The 23,458-nt window shown below is 39.6% G+C and overlaps 1 protein-coding gene across 4 annotated transcripts in view; it reads right to left on the reverse strand.

The window, feature by feature from the left end:
* ccny (cyclin Y) overlaps nt 1-23,458 on the reverse strand; it is a 66,150-nt gene that overhangs the window by 24,836 nt on the left and 17,856 nt on the right. The window contains exons 2-7 of one of the 4 annotated variants that reach the window (XM_059327294.1): nt 5,215-5,289; nt 3,425-3,445; nt 1,531-1,565; nt 1,362-1,385; nt 159-259; nt 4-39 (exon numbers count right to left, since the gene is read on the reverse strand). In XM_059327294.1, coding sequence (XP_059183277.1) covers nt 4-39; nt 159-259; nt 1,362-1,385; nt 1,531-1,565; nt 3,425-3,445; nt 5,215-5,289 — 292 coding nt within the window. The remainder of the gene's footprint in view (nt 1-3; nt 40-158; nt 260-1,361; nt 1,386-1,530; nt 1,566-3,424; nt 3,446-5,214; nt 5,290-23,458) is intronic. The other 3 variants (XM_059327295.1, XM_059327296.1, XM_059327297.1) reach the window with 3 other exon arrangements.

Raw genomic sequence — 23,458 nt, forward strand, 5'->3', positions numbered from 1 at the left:
TACCTGTTCTTTATGTGGTAGTATATTGCGAGGGCGACACTGTATAGACAAAAAAAGAAGCAAAAAAAGGAAATCACGATTAATTTCAAACTTAACCTGGACAATAGGAAACATTTCTCCTTTTTTAACATCAGATATTATGAGGGTGCTGTAATTACCATTTGATGGTGTATTTGAGGTTGGGCTGACTGACAGTGCTGTCATCGAGGAATATGGTGGAACACGAGCTGTACTTCCGTCTCACCGGGCCTGGATGATGCTGGAGTTCACACGCGTGCGTACAAACAGACAGATGACAGACACATATGCATGTCAGTCTCTATTTCAGTCAGACTCAGAGAAGCCAAAGGGCCTGCTGACAGCCATGGAAAGTAGGGCACCTGGAAGCCCACAAACTAATTCTGTCTGTCCTCTGTCAGCACCTCACATGGTTGCATGCTGGGATGGCATTTATGGTGGAGTGCATCTTCAGAGAAGCCCAAAATTTTCACTTTGCTCCAAACACAAACAAAACCAGAGCTTTATCATGCCAGTTGGGTCATTTTAAAGCATATTTTACCAATTGCTCCACTTGGGGCTGAGGGAGTGATGGACAAAGATGAACTATATGGGCTGAAATATGTGCCACCAGAAACTGAATTTGAATTATTTATATTTGAATTTGAATTGCTTAACTTGAATAATTGCATTAAGAAACTGAATTTGAATCATGTAATTTGAATTTGTATTGTTCAATTTGAATCATTGCACTGAAAAACTGAATCTGAATTGTAATTTGAAATGTAATTTATTAGTTTGGAACTGAACATTCAGTTCTCATAATTCAAATTCAGTTCGCAAAATTCCATTTCAATTTTCTGCGATGAAGATACACAGAGCGCCTCTTCCGCCAATCAGCACCTCCGTTTTCTGCGCTCGATTGCTCTGCCTTATCTACCTGGATGTTCATGGCAGAAAACTGAAAATTGAATTTTGCAAACTGAATTTGAATTGTGAGAACTGATTGTTCAGTTCCAAAACTAATAAATTAAATTTCAAATTACAATTCAGATTCAGTTTTTCAGTGCAAATTGAACAATACAAATTCAAATTATGTGATTCAAATTCATTTATTATGCAATTATTCAAGTTAAGCAATTCAAACTCAAATATAAATAATTAAAATTCAGTTTCTGGTGGCACATATTTCATCCCATAGAACTACACCATGATGAGATGATTGTTGCTACTTGATCTAAATAATGACATGTTATTATATCTCCTGCACATATGACTCTAGCTAGAAATGTCTGTGTGGTGTGAAGAGGGAGGGACAATGATCAAAGGGTTGCATTTTTTAAGGGTCATCTTTAGGACTTTACCTTGTTCTCCGAAATGTGTGTGAACTTGAAAAAATACAAGACATCAAAATCACCATTTGCACCATTACAATCTTCACATTTACATGCCACTATCAAATAATTAACAGCTATGTAACATCCATGACTGCCCTTTTAATGTATGGTACACAATGTCCTTTGTTTTACTCACATGGTTGATGTAAAGGCTCTTCCGTTTTTCTCGAACTGGAAAGGAAAACGAGAGAACAGGTGTCAGTGGTGTGAGGCAGGAACACACACTTTAACCCTCTGGAGTCAATGAAACAACCGGCACATTACTTCTTCATGACGTGAAGACATAACATTGAAGCAACATGGAGCCTTAAGCCATCAGCTTCCCTCTAAATTTCTGCCTTGAAACTCCATACCAGATTTTTTTTAATGATATTCGGCCAAGTAAAACTGAAGATAATGTCAAATATATTTAGTATAAAATATAGAACGAGAGATTACCCTCATTTTACCTGTTATATGTTTGCAACCTGTGTTCATTTTTGCAACATGTACATTTCTGTGTGTGAAATATAATTTTCAAGATCAGATTTTACGTTTTCCTTTGTTTCTTTTGGGTTAAAAATTTTGATCAAGTAAGTGAAAGTTAAAAATTAATCATCAGGACGTATAGGTAAGGTTGCACTGAACTAAACTGATACAAACATGGCATGGTGAACATTCTTCGATCTTTTAGAGACATAATAGCCGAAGATTTCAGAGGGTTAAAATGTTGTATGAGTGCAGTACACAACCCTCACAGACAGGGAGCAGCATTTATCCAGGGTTAATAACTTCCCTGTCATATATATTTGAGGAAATATTGATGATGAGCAGCTTTTTCTCTCAAATTATTCAACACGACATTAAACAAAGCATGGCAGCTTTAGCAAAAATGTCTGTAAATGTTTTTTCTCTCTTGCTACATTGGAAATTATGTTGTAATATGTGAGAATGAGTGTGAGTTAATTATTTAATCTATTCATCATTTTGGCCGACAAGAGTCCAAATTAAATGAAGCGTGGTGGCAGTTTTATTGCAGAGGAGATTGAGTTACTCTGTTTTCATTGCCTCTGTTCATACAAATGCTAATTCTGCTTAATGGATGTGATGATCTGTTAGTTTTATAGACCTCATTCCACACACACACACGTACACAGCTGTGTGTCAGCACTCATGAGGTTGTGTCTGTGCATCCATGTGTGTCCATGTGTGTATATGTTCGCTCTCCAGTACACACAAGGGGGAAAAGATCGCTGGCAAAGCAAACTGGAGCAGATGCAGAGCGCAGCATCACATATACAGTGACGTAGTGAGATGTCTGGCGCCTCTCATCCCACCACTGTCTCTCACCTCTCTGACACACACACACACACACACGCACACACACACACACACACACACACACACACACACAAACACACACACACACACACACACACACACACACACACACACACACACACACACACACACACACACACACACACACACACACACACACACACACACACACACACTGACTAGACTATTGCATGTGTTTAGTTTGCCCTGACTGTGTCCGTTGCTTTCTAGCAAAAAGCAGCAGGCTTTTACGTCATTGTAAGGGCTGCATACCAAGGTTATAATAGTTTGGGATTTTTAGAAGTTTTAGTTTAGTTTTTATTTAGTTGTGATTTTTTGTTTTCAATTTCAGTTAGCTTGAATTCATTTTTAGAGTGAGTTTGCTAGTTTTAGTTTAGTAGAAAATGTCTCTTAAGTGCTGCTGGTGAGGAAACTAAATGGTTGATACATTTCATTCTATTAATCAAAACACATTTTTTGCAGCATTTATACCGGAGTATTCAAAAGACTGACATGCACATGGGCACAAACACACACACATAGAATGATACCAGAAGCTCAGCAGTGAAGGCACGTCACCCGCTAACAGAGAACGATACAGATCAAATACAAGAATACAGTAAAAGCTTGAGACCACATGAAAAGTCAAGCCCAAACACATAGTAAGCTTAGTGCTACCCGCCTACAGAGACCAGACACATATTGCTTACCTCTCTTGTTGGGCACAGCAACTGAAAAAACACAGAGTCCAAGTTGTCTATGTGTCCTGTATTGGTATTTATGAACAATATGTTGAGAAAACAGGCCAGCAGATGTTCACACAAGAGCTTGATAATGCTAATAAAAGTACATCAGCGCTCGATTTCAGATCAATATCAGCCTTCAGGCTCCAAACTCTTTTCTCCAGCAATATCAAGCCTCTTATCATCAAAGTAAAGAGATTATAGCTAAACCAAGCCTGAGAAACCAATTTCATCACATGATTAAAATGTATTACTGTCACTCTGAAGGCTCCAGACTGCTACAGGATCAGTCTCTCTGCCTGATGGATGATCAAAACACCCCAGTGGGCCTCAAAAAGTCTGACACAAAGGCCGCTGCTGTAAAATATTCCACAGGAGCCTGCCTGGAGTCTTCACGGTGGACAAAAAGGATGCTCATCAACTACTCTTGTATAGCTCCACATCTGAAATCCTTGCATCACAAAGTGGGCGACATCGTTTGACTTGCATGAGTTTGAAACATAAAGATGCTTTTATGTTGTTCTGCAGGCTGCGTTCTCGCTTAATGTTCAACCTACCACATATGACAACGCTGAACTTCTTCTGAACTTCTCTTTGGGGTTTTTGAGGATCAATGGTAATTAATAAAAACATACAGTGAACTTGAACGGTCAAAGAGACCCCGAGCGAAGTGGGGGGAGAGAAGATATTAAGTGGTGAGAAAACACAAACAAAAATACACTAAAGGTCTTTGATGGAACGATCTGAAATGTGTGTCGAATGCATTCTGGGGATGATTTACACTTAAAAGCTGTGTGGAATTGCAGTATGATGTGCTTATTTAACTTGTAATAGACTGGTGCTTATTGCATGCATTTTAGCGGTATTGGATGCATAATTTCACAGTGTTTTAAAAGCCAAAGTCTTCAGATAGAATGCAGAAATGTCAATAGAGATCTAAAAATGTAATCAACCAAAAGCGAAGGCACTCAGAAACACTACTAGAAAGAATTACCAATGAGATTAATGCTTAGTACACACTCTCAGTGTTGACCTAATTAAAATAAGATTTTCATGTGAGTTTCTTAAGTCAAAAAAGGCATCAGGACAACAAATAATAACACAAATTCACTCTCCATTGGTCTCATCATACAGGTCCTGTGTGTGCCTGATACACCTATGGCCCCACACTGCAAAAAAGGTGTGTCTAAAAACAAGACAATAACACTAAACCTGAGGGAAATGATCTTGCTGCATGGACAGATAATTTCACTTGACAAGATTTCTTAAATTAAGATTGTTAAATCTAGAAATAAGCATGTTGATCGCTTATAATAAGAAATTAACTCTTAAAACAAGATAAATTAAAACTGCAAGCAGCGATGAACTGGCCCAAGCAGAGTGTACTGCAAATTATTTGGTTCTTAGCAGGATAAGAAAATTGATTTAGTTAATTTCTTATTTTAAGCGTTCAACATGCTTATTTCTAGATTTAATAATCTTAATTTAAGAAATATTGTCAAGTGAAATTATCTGTCCATGCAGCAAGATCATTTCCCTCAGATTTAGTGTTTTTATCTTGTTTTTAGACACAACTTTTTTTACAATGCACTTATGGCCCCAGACATGGCTTGTGCAGACATTTACATTTACATGTAAATTTACATTTATTAGACTATTTTTTAACACACTCACTATCGATCCCTGTACATTTTTTGGCTCTACTTTTAGTTTCAAAAGTAGGTTTGGAAGAAATGCAAGGTGCTTGAAATGCTCACCGTCAGTCTGTGACTTGCTGAGGAAGATGGTGCTGGCCCGGGGATGATCTGAAGGATTGTACTCCATTGGCAGATCTGAGAAAAGAGGAAAGAAAACATACAGGAATCATTAGTATTTTTGGAAATAGCAAGCATTGAACACAAGGCTGTGATGTTTTCCCCAGAATAACTAAACACACTGTGGGCTGAAGCTTTCATTCTGAGGTTAAAAGTGTGGGATTGGCTTTAGGGGTTAACCACCTCCTGCAATGGACTGTACTAAATGGAAAAACAATCTGTCAGCTGATAGTTTGCTGCCCTGGTGCTGTGTAAACGGCGGTTTGTAAATCAATGTGCTAAGCAAACACACCAGAAAGGTATAGATTTGTTTTAGATCATTGTCAGTACACACAAACCACAGAGGATAAACCATCAGATTAGACAGTAGCTGGCAATAGAAACCACAATAAATCTCAAGAAAAATATCTTTGAGCATTTGATGAACTGATGATCTCTGACAGCAGGCTTGTACAACATCTATCATCTGAGTCTGACACTGACTGCTGAAGGTACAGCTCTCTGCCACCGGGGGCTCTTCATCACAGGGTACCTGCAGTGGGTTTTCACACAAGTGTGTATGATATAGGTGCTTATCCATCCATTGGAACACTCCCAGTTTAGACAAGCAGGCAGGAGCACTGACATGAGGGCTGTTTCCACTACCGGACAATACCCGGAATGAGGCGGGTCTCACTCGCCAAAACGCCCCTAATTTGAATACGAGCAGTCCTGAGCGGACTTTTGCTGGGACTTTTTTAGTCCCTGTAGAAGAGCAGGGTCTTTTTTCTCCCCTGAAAACAGCCTGCTTACTGATTGGATAGATCGCTAAGCAGGATGTGACGTAGTACTCTACATGACAACAACACACGCCATTTGTAAAAGCCGGCAAAGCAGTGTTCCCAACTAAGAGACTTTGTTGCTAAATTTAGCGACTTTTCAGACCCCCTTAGCGACTATTTTTCAAGGAAGCAACTGGAGACAAATCCAGCGACTCCTTCTTACTCTTCTTAACGAGCTGCTAACGAGCCAGAGGCTGGCTTGTTAAGAAGAGCCACCGTTAGCAATTAGCTACAGTTAGCTCTGTAGCAGTACAGTGTGTATGTGCTGCTGCTACAGGAGGTGTTCACTTAGCGATCTCTGTTTGTTTACAACAAGCACTGGACACTCTGTGCACAGTTAGCGATGCTGTTAATTCACAATCACTATGTTTATGATCAGTGGAGACTCTGTGCAAAATTAGCCATGCTGCTTTCAGCTGCTGACGTTGTGCACTGTTAGCAACTGCGAAAACCATACGTCACCTCCGGAGTCTCTAAATCCCTCTGGGGGCTAACTTGTAGTGGAGACACACAGAGTGAGTGGACTTTTGAGAGGGTGTGGCCTGAGATTTTCCTGGTGGCCACTTTCCCCCTAGTGGAAACACGGCTATGAAAGCTAAGCAATGTACTGCAGCTAAATGTATTTTAGACACCTAAAAACATCTGTATCAGTTGTATTCTATGCTATATTGAGAATATTTTCTCAACTTTTCTTTACCATCAGATAGCCTTGTGGGTGAAATGGACTTCATTGTCCATTCTCTCTTCAAAGCTAACAGATTTATTGACAGAAACAATAATTTTACCTTGCAGAATAAAGGAATTGCTGGTCTACCATTGCCTTAATCACTTAATTAGTTTGTGTTACTGTTTGACTTGGACTTATAAGGGGTTAGTTTGGATTCCCCAAAGTCACAAAATAACAACCAAAAATCTGATTGAGGCAACATAGACCACCAAATGGATTGAGATGTACAATTTCTGTTTTTGTCAATGCAGTCTGTTGGTTTTGAAGAGTGTAGAAAAATGTAACCTCCCCCCACATTAACTTAAACAGGGCTGTCTGACAGCAAGGTACAGTGGTGAAAACATTCAAAATTATATTTATCCCCACTTCAAAATCAGTTCAAACATAAAAACTTGTCTTTAAAATAGGGTTCTTGCAACCACATTTAAGATTTAAATTTGCATTAGCTTGCATCTAACACTAATTTAACAACATGTACCTCCTCTATTATAAAGATGTAATAACTTTGTGTTAAATGTTACATTTAAGTGTAAAGTACATCCAGAGAATAATAAATTATTTACCTGTCTTAAGTCTTGTAAAATGTATTTGTATCTTTACTTTGTATTATCAGATTGTTCAGATGTTGGATACTTTATCTACTTTATTCAGCTTTCTGATGTTTTTTAATTTTTAATACATGTCAAATGATAAACCTATGATGGCTAATACAGTGTGACTGCCTCTGACAAACAGGTGTTTAACAAAATGATTTTTACTTCTACATCTACTTCTTTTTACCTCTCTACTTTACTTCTTACTTCTACTTCTAAATGCCCATCTCAAGTTCCCAGAGGCAAAACATTTATTACACAATAAAAAAAAAGGGGGCAAAATATTATTTTTTGATTTTGTTTCTCATTTTTGCAGTACACATACCATCTTCCCTTGTTTGACGTGTACGTGCCAAAGCAGAGCCTGCTGCAGACACTGTTGCCTGGCAGATGACTGCTATTTAAAACCACTGAATATATGTGTATCAATTTTTTGCCCCAGTTCTTTGCCCTGATTAAATCCCACAGGCAGACACATGAGTTTTTATTGTTGAATTATAAACAAGATATACACAAGAAGATTTGGGATGCGGTTGTTTTTTGCACTGTGTTTTACGTCTGCAGGCCTGGTGCTCTTAGCTGTGGCTACTGAAATAGAGAACCACTGTTCCATTGTTTGAACAGTAGATTGGTATTATATCTCCAAGGTCGCTTGAATTTTATGGTGGCCTGGTAAAGTGATTTAATATCCTGAACAACCTGAGATGAAACTTTGTTGACATAAGGATATGATCATTATTATTTTCCAGTCAAGGTTAATTATTAACCAACACTGTAATTCTCGCTCTTAAAATCTCAACACAGGATGGAAAACTTAACCAAAACTCAACACACAAAACACTATGGGGTGGTGACCCCATTAGCAACTTCCTGGTTTCTTGGATGATGTCAGTGAAACAGGAAGAGTCAGAATGGACCAACACCCAGACAGACACTAATAGAGAGAAAGAGAAACAGATGCCGAGACACAGAAGAAGAGTGATGAGCTGATAATGAGAGAGAAAAGGGTAAAAAAAAAAAAAAAAGGATAAGAGAGCTGAAGATAAAGAGATGAGAATGACAGATTTGAAGCTAGGGATGGGAATTGATTTTCGAATATTCAAATAGGCATTAAATCATAAAAAATCAAATAGTCCATCATATCTGGAAAAAAAAGGTGTTTTACTAGTGCCTTCTGCACGGGGACAGCGTAGCATTTGATGATACACAGTGTGGCGGGCTAGATGCCAAGCTGTTAGGGTTGTCAAAAGTATCGATACTCCAAAAAGTATCGATACTAAAACGTTGTATCCGGATACCATACTCATTTTCTCACACATACTCACATAAAAATATTTCTGTAAAATTTTGGGGTCTTCATTTTTATCCTTGTGGTATCGAAAATGGTATCGAGTATCGAATACTTTCCTGAGTTGAAAATTTTAGTATTGTGACAACCCTACAAGCTGTAGAAGAAGAAACAAATGCAGGAGAATATACGATGGGGAGATTACAGCAGCAGCCGTCAAAAAGTCACCGCACTATGTGTTCATGGTTTGTTGTGATGACGTTATTTTGTAAAAAAAAATGTGTAACCTTTGTAAAAGCCGGCAAAGCAGTGTTCCCAACTTAGCGAGTTTGTTGCTAAATTTAGCAACATTTCAGACCCCCTTAGTGACTATTTTTCAAGAAAGCGACTGGAGACAAATCCAGCGACCCCTTCTTACTCTTCTCTTCGAAGAGTAAGAAGTTAGCTACAGTTAGCTCTGTAGCAGTACAGTGTGTATGTGCTGCTGCTACGGAGGTGTTCACTTAGCGATCTCTGTTTGTTTACAACAAGCACCGGACACTCTTTGCACAGTTAGCGATGTTGTTAATTCACAATCACTATGTTTATGATCAGCGAAGACTCTGTGCATAATTGGCCATGCTGCTTTCAGCTGCTGACGTTGTGCACAGTAAGCGACGGCGAAAACCATACATCACCTCCGGAGTCTCTAAATCCCTCTGGGGGCTAACTTGTAATGGAGACACGCAGAGTGAGCGAACATTTATTATCGAATATTAGAATATTAATTGATTAGTACCCCACGATTATCGAATAGTACTTCTGCCTGAAATGCACATCCCTATTTGAAGCATGACTGACAGGGAGAAGTACAGTGGGGAAGTCAAGAAGTGAGAGGATGATAGAAGAACATAAGAGAAGGAAAGGGAAGAGCCGAGATAGATGTGAAAAAGGAAAATAGAGAATAGAGAGAGGTGAGAGCAATAAGAGATCAATAAAACACTACGCAATGAGCATACCTCAGATCACACAGTTTCTTTCAGTCCACTGCACGTTACACATGCAAGGTCCCTGCCATTGTGTCCGAACTCTTTTGAACTACTGTCTTTTTGTGTTTGAGGGCCACTTAAAGAGCCTCAAAGGACACTAACAAGTACACATAGACTGCCATGATGTAGGAGGAAGTGACACACAGTGCTGAATAAAAGATGGGTGTGTGGGAAGAAGCAAAGAGCAGTGAAGGAGAACTGAAGGTGGACTAATGATGCTGCACACACTGCTCAGTACATGCATAGCGCACTCATAAACATGTGCAACACATCAGTCACAAATAACATGGAAGCTGACGTTTTTATGTGCTTGTACTTTAAAATTGCACATCAATAATTTAGAATTAAAGCTGTTTTTCTTGGTGCTGTCACATGTTTAACACAGGAAGCTAACTGGCCACAGACCCAGGGAGTGTTCCTCTGGTGTCAGTGACCTTTGGTTTGGTTCCACCCTCCCCACTTTTCTCCAACCTGGGGTAGACCAAAGCACCCAACTTCCTGCGTTTCAGGAAGTGGAGAGGAAATGAAGTAGGGGGTGACCGTTACACATTGTTAGGGAGGTAGGCTGAACAAAGAGTGAAGGGAATAGGTCAGTGTGTGGATTTAAGCCAGACATCACCATTTATTGGACAACAGAAACCTTGCACAAAACACATTAACACACCTAAAGAAAATTGGAGGAAAGGATAAGGAATTTTATATTCCCGAACACTGCATCAGTGTAGGATCTAGTAAATGTTTAACCCTTGTGTACTCCTCCCTCAGGGGTCAAAAAGGACCCCATGACATTAGACTGGTTTTAGGAAATGTAGAAAAAAAATATTACTATCTTTTTTTCACCTTTTAAGGCAACTCATGACCAACAAATTAGAAATATAATTTTCATATTTTTTTCATTATTATTGGTCAATTTTAGTCAAATATACAAAATTAGTCCTCATTTCAAGAGAAAAAAAGTAATAAAACCTTTTTTTTGTAATAGTGGTAGTAGGGAAAAAAATTATGATATATATATATATATATATATTCTTATTCATATATATATATATATATATATATATATATATATATATAAACGCACACACACACACACACACACACACACACACACACACACACACACACACACACACATATTATTATATACAAAATTATATAAAAAATAATTGAAATTTATATTATCTATTAATATGCAGAGGGGTACATATGCTGAAAACTTTAAGCAATTCTATGAAAGTTAACCTATATTAATCGTATGTTGAAAATGATTTGTGGTGAAAAAGGACCCCAGGAGTACAGGAGGGTTAAATGTTTTAATATGCAAAATATAATCCAGAGTCAATAGATCTTAGTTGCCACCTGCCTAAAACATGCACCTGAACCAGTCCGGCCGCCTGCAGGACAAGAAATCTGATGCCCTTTAACAGCTGTTAGTTACATTGTGAACAAGAATAAGTGTATTATTGTGGTTAGCTGTTGGTACTTTGCCTGACTCCGGTTGTAACATCAGCCCAGACAGGAAGGCCCTTTACTGGTTTTTGGCTGGCCTGCTAAGGTGGCAGCCTGAGGGGATCCAGATGGCACAGCACGGCACCACCCGGCTGTCAGCGGCGTGCTTTCAAACAATACGCCCACATGGTTAAGATAAGAAGCACACTGCACATGGTGTAGTGTTTGAGAAAAGAGCACAAGATGTAGCTGCTGTTTGAAAGTAGGTATTTTAAAAGGAACACAGGGCTGTGTGGTTACACTATTTTTGTAACTTTTAATTCAGATTTATTCGTTGCTGTTTGACTTTGTCTGACTCTGACACTGATGTGTGGTGATTTGGGATCTTAAAATCCTTTAACAGTCTCAGGCAAAACTCTTCTTGGGGTTCAGCTTTTACTAAAATAAATGTATTAAGAGATCTAATACGCAAGATATTACCATAAAAAACAAAAATAAACTCACTCTCAATCATCACGTAGACCCACTAGAAGTGTGTAGCAGTGTCTTTACTTGTAAAAACCTCGATCTATGCCTGTATTTTCTCTTTATTTCTCATATCGCTGTGTTCGAACCGTCTTTGGCTATTGGCCCGGTAGGGAGGTCAACTTAGGACCGGTGAGTCACTGGACTTGCAATACACTAGGGGAACCCTGCACAGGAGCGGGTGTGGGGTTTTTTGCATTAGAATGTTACCGCCATGAAAATAAAAAAAAATTTCTTCTGATTCATGGCTTTGTTCTTGCTAATGCCACTTCCTCTCTTCATTTACTTTCTAGTTCGCTCAGCCAACGCTGCTCTCTCACACTCTTTCTGGCTTGTTGAGCCACAGAGGAGGGGCCAAATTTGAATTCTATGTGTTCACTATAGGGGTGAACACATAGAATTCAAGATTAAACCCGACTTTTTTTCTCGTCGCGTTGAAAATCTGTCTCGCGAGATTTGTGAGCTATCCAAACTTCTATTTGTGACCTGTGGGGGCAGTAAAAGGAAAAGAAGAAGAGGAGGAGAAGGAGGGGAAGCAGCAAGCGGCCAGAATGACGTCGCCGGCAGCTCGTTAAGAAGAGGAAGAAGGAATACAAGCAGCACATTCCTCCTGCAGCAATCTCTTACAGCTGCAGAGCCGGAGTCTGCAAATTGCTAATAGGCTAACAGGTAGCTCTGTAGCAGTCTCGTCTCGTGAGCCGAGAGTATTGTCACACCCCTCGTTCACGAACAGCAACAGACAATAAGTTACACATTATACCTAACGGTATATCCACACACAGCAACATTTTGGTCCTAAAACATTATTGTTTTAACAATTTAAGCTCTTGCTCAATTTGACTGCTATAACCCTCTGAAGGTTAGGAGAAAGAGCCAATCTCTTCCCTCTGCTTTCTGGTTTAAAACAGCCTCTTGAGTGCAAACTGGAGCAGCAAAGCATACAGTTGTAATACTTATCACAGCGCAAACTCTATGACGGCTGCACCACACTGTGAGCTGGCCCTGATAACACTCCTGTGTTAGAGTGTGTGTTTCTTGTAATGTGAGAAAGAAGGAGTCAGAAAGAGAGGACACAGCCGTTAACATGCATTGAGTGAATAAGCTGTGAATGTGCGACAGAGGGCAGATGTTGACAGTTAAATGGCTCACCTTGGGTAAGAAAACACTTTGCAGAGCACAGGGTGGTATGGACTGCCTGCACCTCTGTGAAAGTCTGTTATCATACTAATAATACAGCCTATGTGTTTTCATTTGAACAGTGTGTATGTGATAAGAAGGAAAAGAGCTGAGTTAAAGCTGCACTGATAACGTTTTTATGGAGATAAACACCTTAATAGGATCTGCTCACAGACCTGTGGTTATAGTCAGGGAATCTTTTCTGCGTGGAGGAAAATATAAATTAAACAAGCTACCTTTTGATCACCTCAATCTAACCATTTGCTGGAGTAATTTGCTGTCAACTATTTCTGGACTCTAGTTTCTAAAAATCAAAAGAGAAGCAAACTAAAATGTTGTAGAGAGACTAAATGAATGGGAAACCAAGTGAATGAGTAATGCTTAACAACTCACCCTGCATTTAGCTTCCTACACACAAACAAACACACACACACAAAACAATGGAGCAAACCCCCGGCAGCAGCACCACAGCTCTTCCTAACAGCCTAAACCACCCCTGAGCTCGTATCATTGATCGAAAACATCTGCCAAACTCAGCGCAGTGTTGCAGCCTCATCAGAGGAAAAAAGAGCTGAGCTTTTATCAAAGAAAAGCCAACAGGGACTAGAGGATGGAGGGGGATGAGTTGAACTACACAGAAAACCTATTCTGATGACTTCAGCACAGCTCAATCACATAAGTGTGCTTCATATGTGTGTGCTCACAAGCCTCTGATTTTAAGCATGAAACCAAAAAAAACTTAACATAATATTTCACAATATTGGGGAGAGAGGTACTGCCTCAAGCGAAGGAGTTCAAGTATCTTGGGGTCTTGTTCAACAGTGAGGGTAGAACGGAACGTGAGATGAACAGGCGGTTTGGTGCGGTGTCTGCAGTGATGCGGGTGTTGTACCGGACCGTCGTGGTGAAGAAGGAGCTGAGCCTGAAGGCAAAGCTCTCGATTTACCGGTCCATCTATGTTCCAATACCTCACCTCATGAGCTTTGGGTAGTGACCGAAAGAAGAGATTGTGGTTATAAGCGGCTAAAATGAGTTTCCTCCGTAGGGTGGCTGGGCTCAGCCTTAGAGATAGGGTGAGGAGCTCAGACATCCAGAGGGAGCTCAAAGTAGAGACGCTGCTCCTTCACGTAGAAAGGATGCAGCTGAGGTGGTTTTGCCTCCCGTTAGAGGTGTTCTGGGCACGTCCAACTGGTAAGAGGCCCCGGGGAAGACCCAGAACACGGTGGAGGGATTATATCTCTAGTCTGGCCTGGGAACGCCTCGAGGTCCCCCAGGAGGAGCTGGACGTTGTGGCTGGGGAGAGGGACGTCTGGAATGCCCTGCTTAACCTGCTGCCCCCACAACCCGGCCCCAGATAAGTGGAGGAAAATGGATGGATGGATGGATGGATGGATGGATGGATGGATGGATGGATGGATGGATGGATGGATGGATGGATGGATGGATGGATGAATATTTCAGTTTCAGTCACTGTATAATACAGAAGTCAGAACATTTTGTTTCCATTACTTCAATCTGCCTTCAGATGAGACATATGTGTACAAGATTACAAGCAGCAGTCGATAGTAAGTCAAAGCCACAGCGGCCTGAAAACAAGTGTAGGAAGTGTTGTTGTGCCACTTGAATGAAATGCCTGGTGAAAACTAAATGGTGAGAGGACTTTTCACTGTATTCTGTGAGAATGTGAAGAACACTGAGTCACAATCAAAAGGCAGTGAAAATCATTGGTCAGCACAAATTTTCTGGCAGCCCATCCAAATGTTGTTAAGTTTAAAGCTGTTCAATTACGGCAAAAATTACAATTCAGATTGGAAAGAAGCTGGGACGCTGAGAAATATGTAATTAAACAGAATGCAATGACTTGCAAATTCCTTGCAATCTAAATTCAATTAAAAACAGTACAAAGACAAGACAGCTAATGCTCAAAATGGGAAACTTTTGATCAATATTAAGATCACAATATTACTCACTAATTTTGGAAATATCATGCATGTAATGATCTTTTAAATTTCCTTTATTTTCAAGATAAGATAATTTAACTGTAAAACAAATTAAAAATTATGTGAAAAAATAAATAATAAAAAGGAAAATTACTTCAACAACCACTAAACCTATATTCAATATTAAAAAATACTAAATAAAAATATATTTGACCAAAATAAATTAGATCAAATATATTGTATTGCACGGTCAAAACCTACTAAAAACTCAGAAACATATATTCATCAAATTTCAGTCAGTAACTCAGCAAAAAAAAGGGCTTAAGCGCCTTGTGGTAAAAAAAAAAAAGACAGGGTGTGCTGAAATAATAACACATGACAAAATGAGAAAATCTGTTTTTATCTTGATTATCTTGTGTTATAATTCATAATCATTGGAACCTAAAATTTTAATTAAAAAATAATTTGATTAATTGCCTAGTACTAGTTGCGATATTTCACGCAAAAAAAAGGAACTAACGTTTTTCTTCCCATTGCCCCACACATACACGGTTGCCCATAAAGTTTGTATAATTTTGTTTTCAGACACAATCCTCTGTTAATTGTGGTTGCATTTTCATTGTGAAATGTTTGGAAGAGATTGATTAATAAAGTTTTGGGATGATATACACTTTATCTGTTGAAGAATAGAATAAGAATAAATCACATTGCCACAATCATTTAATGTAAATAGGGAAAAACATTATATTCTAACTTTATGTGTATTTACATATATGGACATAAATACTCCATGAAAGGTCAAAGCTCCATGAATACATGACCAAACACATACCACACCTCCTGTCTGCCTACACAGCCATGTCCTGTTCTGAGAGGGGAAAACATCCTGGACTCACATGACATGAGACCTTGTGAGGAGCCACAATAAAGTAGCTCAGCCTTACAGCTCTGTGTTGAGAGGACCACATTTGAGCATCCAAGCAGTCCAAAATTCCTACAATCCATCACAGTGATTTGTTACGGTGACATTCCCTGGAAGTGTACCTGCCTATGTATACTGATGTGTCGGATGTGGAGCACTGCTGTTGATTACTTTTACACTTGAAGGATGGCTGTAATTAGCTGAAGCTGAAATGAAACAGCACAGAGCATGGGGTAGGTGTAAAAAGAAGGGGAGGTTTTCTCAAGAGAAAAGCAGAAATTCTGCAGCATAGACACCAAAATGTAATAAAACCATGCTAGAAAGCTATATACCACAGGCACTAATGAGGCAGCATCCAGGTCCTCCTGGGGGACCCCGGGATAACCCGAGATATAATCCCTCCACTGTGTTCTGGGTCTTCCCTGGGGCCTCCTACCAGTTGGACGTGCCCAGAACACCTCTAACGGGAGGCGCCCGGGAGGATCCTTACCAGATGCCAAAACCACCTCAGCTGGCTCCTTTCAACTAGAAGGAGCAGCGGCTCTACTCTGAGCTCCCTCCAGATGTCTGAGCTCCTCACCCTATCTCTAAGGCTGAGCCCAGCCACCCTACGGAGTAAACTCATTTGGCCGCTTGTATCCGCGATCTTGTTCTTTCGGTAACTACCCAAAGCTCATGACTATAGGTAAGGGTTGGAACGTAGATGGACCAGTAAATCGAGAGCTTTGCCTTCAGGCTCAGCTCCTTCTTCACCACGACGGTCCGGTACAACGCCCGCATCACTGCTGACACCGCACCGAACCGCCTGTCCATCTCACGCTCCGTTCTACGTCACTGCTGAACAAGACCCTGAGATATTTGAACTCCTCCGCTTGAGGCAGTACCTCTCTCCCCACCCTGAGGGGGCAGTCCACCATTTTCCAGCAGAGAACCATGGCCTCAGAATTGGAGGTACTGACTCTCATCCCAACCGCTTCACACTTGGCTGCAAATCGCCCCAATAAGTGCTGGAGGTCCCGATCTGATGAAGCCAAAAGAACCACATCATCCGCAAAAAGCAGAGATGCAATTCTAAGGTCATCAAACCGGATCCCTTCCTCCCCCAGCTGTGCCTTCAGATCCTGTCCATGAATACCATGAACAGAAACGGAGACACGTCAAAAATGAACCAAGAAGCCTTTTGGTGCAGAGAAACAAAAACATAAGTTTCACAAATTGTACGATTATTGTGGAGGCGTGTCAGGTTTACGATGGTCACCATTGGCCACTGCAGCACTCTGTGAGTTCTCAGTTTCCTGTCTAACAGTATGGTTTATTGTAATGTCATTGGGACATCAGCTATAATACTTCCAGCTGCTTGTTGAGGCTATGTATAGACTGTTTCAATGTGGATTCTGCTCTTTTCTCCTCTGAATCTATAGTGATTCATCCTCCACTCAGGTCATGTATGCCTTTACATTTGCTGTTCAGAACGTTTTTCTAGAAGAAAAGGTCCTGAGTGCTTTCTTCAGCAGAAACAACTGTTTGTTTGGAGTACAGAAAAAGAAATGGTGAGTGAGCATGAGCAGAGACAAGCATAATGGTGGAGAGACAAATGAAATCAGAGCCTTCATCTTTCAGAACTGCCAAGGGAGCACCACAGTGGTGGAAACACTGTTTAATTAACAAGTCATTTCTGTGAAGTGCAACGCAGGAATGTTACCCCACTTTCTCAAAGATGAATAATCATGAGGGTGAAAATCACATGTCACTCTCCAAAAATGTGACTTTTTTAAACTTCAAGAAGTAAAAATAGAAAAAAGGACTCAAGAAGAACTACATAGTATTTTCATTGTATTGGTTTGGGCTTACAAAACAAGACATTTTAAGATACTATCTTGGATTAGAGTGGATATTTTATAGACCAAAAGATGAATCAATTAACCAAGATAATAATCTTAGATCAATCAATAATGAAAATCCTTGTTTGTTGCAGCCTGAATCCAAGTTGTTGACAGTTTATTTTCTGTTGATCGACTAATCTAATTGCTTGTTCACTGTTTTTGATGATGGTCTGTTATTTTTGTTTTAACTGTTGTATTGCCTCCATGATAATGTACTTTGTAAAGCACCTTGTAACCCTGGTTTTGAAAGGTGCTATAGAAATATAGTAATAAATAAATAAATAATCCATTAATTGACTAATTGTTGCAGCTTTTGCACTAACTGTCCCAAAAAGTATGGATTGTTATTTCACATATAAAATATAGATAATACAACTATAGCTCATTAAAAACATTAAGTTCATATTTTCGAAGACAGCTTGTAAATAAAACATCCTCCAAAGTGTGTGCGTGTGTGTGTATGTGTGTGTATGTGTGTGTGTGTAGGTTTGTACTTCCTACATAGTGAGGACCAGGACACGTTTTTAATCAACAGAGTGAGGACATTTTTGCGAAGTGAGGACATTTCGGTCAGTAATCACTTCTTTAAAGGCTTGTTTGAGAGTTCAGACTTTGTTTTAGGGTTAAGGTTACGTTATTAGGTTTATGTAAGGGTTAGGGTTGGGCCTTTAGTTGTGATGGTAAAGGTTAGCTTAAGGGTTAGGGCAGGGGTAGGCAACCTGTGACTCCGGAGCCACATGTGGCTCTTCAAGCCATCTGAAGTGGCTCCCTGTGGTTGTGACAAAAAACCCCAAAATGAAACGTTTATTTCTTTACATTTTTAATTTAATTTATCATTGGTGTAGACCCAAAGTAATTTGTATTCTTCAATTGTAAAAATGTGTAGATGATATAAGGCAGTGAATGTTTTGAAAACATTTTAGTCAACTACAATGTGCTTCAGAACTTATAAAATTCTACAGGCCAGCGCCGTAACCTCTACATTTTGCCAACTTTAAGTCTGGTTTTGAGTTTCCCTTGCTAGGCTAGCTTTCGATTATATATCTCCTGAGATATTTATTCGGTTTCCAGCCTTTGATTTGCACTTGAGTGCTCATTATGACCTATTATTAATGTTGGTAGGCTTATTTAGACTTCATAGGCTGTTTTATCTTCATTCTAAGGTTCAAAATAAGGTGTGCCGCTCCATTCCGACTGTTTTTGTCTTATTTTGGCCAACAATGGTTCTTCTGTTAGTAAAGGTTGCCGACCTCTGGGTTAGGGGCTAGGGAATTCACTATTCCAATGAGGGTCCTCACAAAGATAGAAGTACAAGGATGTGTGTGTGTGTGTGTGTGTGTGTGTGTGTGTGTGTGTGTGTGTGTGTGTGTGTGTGTGTGTGTGTGTGTCAGTGTGTGTGTGTGTGTGTGTGTGTCTGTGTCTGTGTGTCTGTGTCTGTGTGTCAGTGTGAAAGAGAGAGGGAATGAGCAAGTAAAAGAGCAGGATGGAGACACATTGGCAGGTAAGGGATGATAGAGGTTGAAGAGTCCATGGACAGGGAGAGGACTCATTTACTCTAAACCCTCCCTCCCTCTTTCTCTCCCCTCCCATCTCTGCATCCTCTGCTCGCTGTAACCAGGCAACGCTGGCTTGAAACGATTCAGATGGTAGCGGCAGGCCCATCAAAGGCAAAGACAGACAGGCAGCCTGGCTTGCTCGCTTTTTCTTCCTTTTTATTGCTCAATCTTTCTCTGTCTGTCTCTCCCACCTGCTCTTACACTACGCTGTACTAATTAATGCTGAGTCTTATTGTGTGTGATGATGCAGCGACTGTACAACAGAGTACTAGTACAGATCCGTTCCAATGCCGTTTTACACTGCATGCCAGAGATGGGGAGAAAAATCGATACAGCATAGTATCGCTATATTTTGTGTGGCAATATTATATTGATTCATAGCCGACAAGTTTCGATATTTAGTGTTCCGGTGGGCCATCAGTATTTTCGCTGTTTTTGTTTTTTTCCGCAGGCTGTAGCGAGCTCACTTTAAGGAATATACTGGAGATACTGGTATCATATGAAACTACAAGATCTAACGAAATCATGTCAGGAAGTTGTTGAAATAACGCTGCAAAGTTTAAAGGCGATTTTTGATGTTTCATCCAAAAAAATTCAGAGCAGTGAAGTTTAAAGTTGGAAAAATTTGAGGAAATGCTGCAGTTGTTGTCGTCCATTCATGTTTGATATCAGTTCAGTTCAGTTTGACTGAATACTTTATTGGTTTACTCTCATTTGACAAAACAGTTCTTGATTGAATTGAATTTTGTTTAACGTTAAACAGTTAAATCACAATATATTGTATCGCAATATTCACCATATCGCTAAATGCTGTAAATCGCAATAATATCATATCGTGACTCAAGTATCAGGAAAAAATTGTATCGTGGGGCCTCTGCTGATTCAAACCCCTACTGCATGCACACATTTTCAGAACTAACTGAGGCAGGAAGCAATCTTTTCCAATGGACTGAAAGCTGTTTACAGAAGGATGATAAATACACTGATTTTTACACATTTTGCAAAGACCTTGAAAAAAAACAAAGAAGTGCTAAAAGATCTCGGCTGCACTGCTCTGGGGTCAGAGACTGTGTTGACAATAACTGTTTGGTAAAGCAGCATAAAAGGTGTGTGCACACAGAACTGGCAGTAAAGAAGAGGACCCAGGTGAGGAAATAAACAATCTTGCTGTGCAATATGTTGAGGAATATCACAACTGTGCACATGTCTTTATGAACAGACACATGTAGCCATGCACACTCTCATAGACAGAAACCCACAGACACAGAGCAGAGGTGTGGTAGAGCACAGCAGTGACATCCATCACTGTACACCATCAGTGACAGCAATTATGGTACAGAGGGGCATGTGGGTCATGGACAGCCACCAGGGTCATATGTGCACAAACACATGGGGAAGCAATGGTCAATTAGTGGCAACATCGACTTTCAAATGATCATCTGCAGGAAAATACCACTGTTTACTTACTTTAGTCTTTAAAATAACATGCTCTAAATCAGGGATGGGCAACTTAAATGCTGGAGGGGGCCACAATTTTTCATCGACACTACCAAACGGGCCACATATAGGAGCATGCACTTCACCAGATATGATGAAACTGCAATTTTAAATATGTTTACAGTGCAGTAACTTAACATATTTCATGCTCAAATGCATGTATAACAGTATAAATAGGAATACAAAAGGTTTGAAGCAAATAAAAAATAGCCACTTACTGTGATTTTTTATCAGTGCAAGAACAGCAGACCAACATTAATTGCAAGAAGTAATTTTGTGCATTTTTACACAGCTCTTTTAAGATTTCATGCTCAAATGCATGTAGTTATACTGAGGGCCACTTCTAGTCAGGGTGCGGGCTGTATGCGGACCCCGGGCCTCCAGTTGCCCATCCCTGCTCTAAATAAATCATGTTTTCCTGCAGATTATTAGCATGTACTTATACTCTATTCCCTGGGTCAAAGGAAATGTGCAGGGCTGTAGGAATACTTGGTCCACTAAAATGCTGCATGTTTGGTGTTTATTCTGGTCGCTGAGGGTGGAAAAACATTCAAATTTGGGTTACGTTAAAATGATGTCGCTCGTCACAACCAATACATCAAGGAGCAACCCTTACACAGTCAGCAATATTCATGTTTCATTCCTGGATGTGTGTCAATTTAAGAAAGATGCATGTTTTAATTCAACAGATTTAATGTTTCAAAAGGCAATATGACCCTTAAAGTTCTTCTGTTGCAATTCATCTGTCTCTGCACAACATGATACATGCACTAAGGGGATCTGCATCAGTTATGAACATCTGGGAGAAAAGTCTGTAAATATGGCTGCAAGCAGCAGACTGTACACACATGATGTATAGGTTACATGAGACTGCTGGGTCACGCACATTCTTAGCTGTGTTTTCATGCAAGTATGTCAATGCAAATTGCAGGAATTCAACACGGAACACTGCCACTATCTATAGGAGCTAGTGCATACCAAGGTTTTAATAGTTTTGGATTTTTCATGAGTTTTACTTTTAATTTCGTTGTCAATTTTTGTTTTCATTTAGTTTTTATTAGTTTTAGTGTTAGTGTTAGTTTTTTTGTAATGAGGTATTTGTTGGGTGCGAGATTCAATAATGTCACAATAAATGTTGCCTTTATTTCCTTTGTCTGATCCATCTCAGCTCCAATAAGTTTCTTAAGTCATGAAACCAGATAGATGAAATAGATTTCATATCAACCAAAAAGGTTTACAGATGAAAAAAATTGACAAAGACGAAAACAAAGGACAATTTCAAGAACATTTTAGTTCGTTTTAGTTAGTTTAATAACCACAAAATACAGTTTCAGTTAGTTATCGTTTTTTTTTTTTTTAAACTCTCGTTATCATTTTTATTTCAGTTAACAAAATTGTTTTTTTCAATTCTAGTTTTCGTTATTTCGTTAGTTTTCGTTAACTATAATAACCTTGGTGCATACCAGGCCTCATCTCAGTATAACTACTGTATGCTCTCGCTCTCTTTCATCCTAAACATGTAGTCATTCCGAATAATAAAAATGCTGTTTTTACCCTAAAGGTTAGAAATGTGTTTGCTGGACCAGTGAAAGCTGTTCAGCTGTGATGCATTAGCCTTGCCACCACCCCGTGCTCCTCTCACAGCTCCTTGTTTAATCCACACCACCGTCTCTCTCTCCCTCTCTCTCTGTGAGGTTCATCCGGTGTCAAGCTGTGGAAGGAGCTGAGGATGACAGGAAGGCCATCTGTGCCAAGCTCTGTCATACGCTGTCTGTGTTGACATTTGCACACAACACATGCATACACGCAAATGTTAGCATGCACATACACATGCCCCTGTGCAGGCATGAGCACACATGCATAAATCAACAAAAACACAAGCAACACTGCAGAATAACAATGGCTGTTATCAGTGATTCACACACACAGACACACATACACACTGAAGATATTTGGTAAGCTAATAGACAACAGGCAACATTCGCATAATGTGTGCTGGGATACACTCCTACCTAAGACTCTAAAATAAAGAAGCAGTTTAGAAAATAGATGTAATCTTACTAAAATAATCTGAAGTAGAATTTGATAAAACACTGGGATTGATTAGCAAAAATTTGGGAAAAAAAATTGTGTGGGTGCACTAAACTGGGCCTGAAAAGAGCTTTCACTTCTTCACACATTAAAGTTGTGATCTATAAAATCAAAATTGACACGATGGCAGGATGTGGGACACATTTTTTTTAACTTCATATCACAGACATTACTTATAAATCCATCTTATGATAAACATTCAACCTGCAGTGTTTTTTGTCTTGCTTGTGAGCAACAGTGAGCAATAACAATTCCATTTTAAAATTATCAAGACATGGTAGTATTTAAGTTTTCATAGTGTTTATTAGGGTTGTGAACGATAAACCGATGCGACCAGATATTCGGTTTAACAAGTGAGAGATATATCTGCGTCTGTAGCAGCCTCCTCAATCGATACAAATCAGCCATGAATTCCTAGATTAATCGGTTGTAGAGTTACTGATCTGGTATCGCCAGACTTGGAATCAGTTGGCGGCTTCAAACACTTACAGTTTGCGTCAGCATCTCCAAAACAACGCGGGAGCTGTAGCTGCTCACAAAACGGTTTCTTCTTTGTTCTCAGTTATCTGTCTAAATTAGCCCTGACTTTAGTAGAATCAACATGGCTTACTTGCTATTAGGGCTGGGCGATATGGACAAAATGTCGTATCCCACTATATTCAGGCTGAATATCGATATACAATATATATCC

The sequence above is a fragment of the Centropristis striata genome, chromosome 23, assembly GCF_030273125.1.
Source record: "Centropristis striata isolate RG_2023a ecotype Rhode Island chromosome 23, C.striata_1.0, whole genome shotgun sequence".
Lineage (NCBI taxonomy): Eukaryota > Metazoa > Chordata > Actinopteri > Perciformes > Serranidae > Centropristis > Centropristis striata.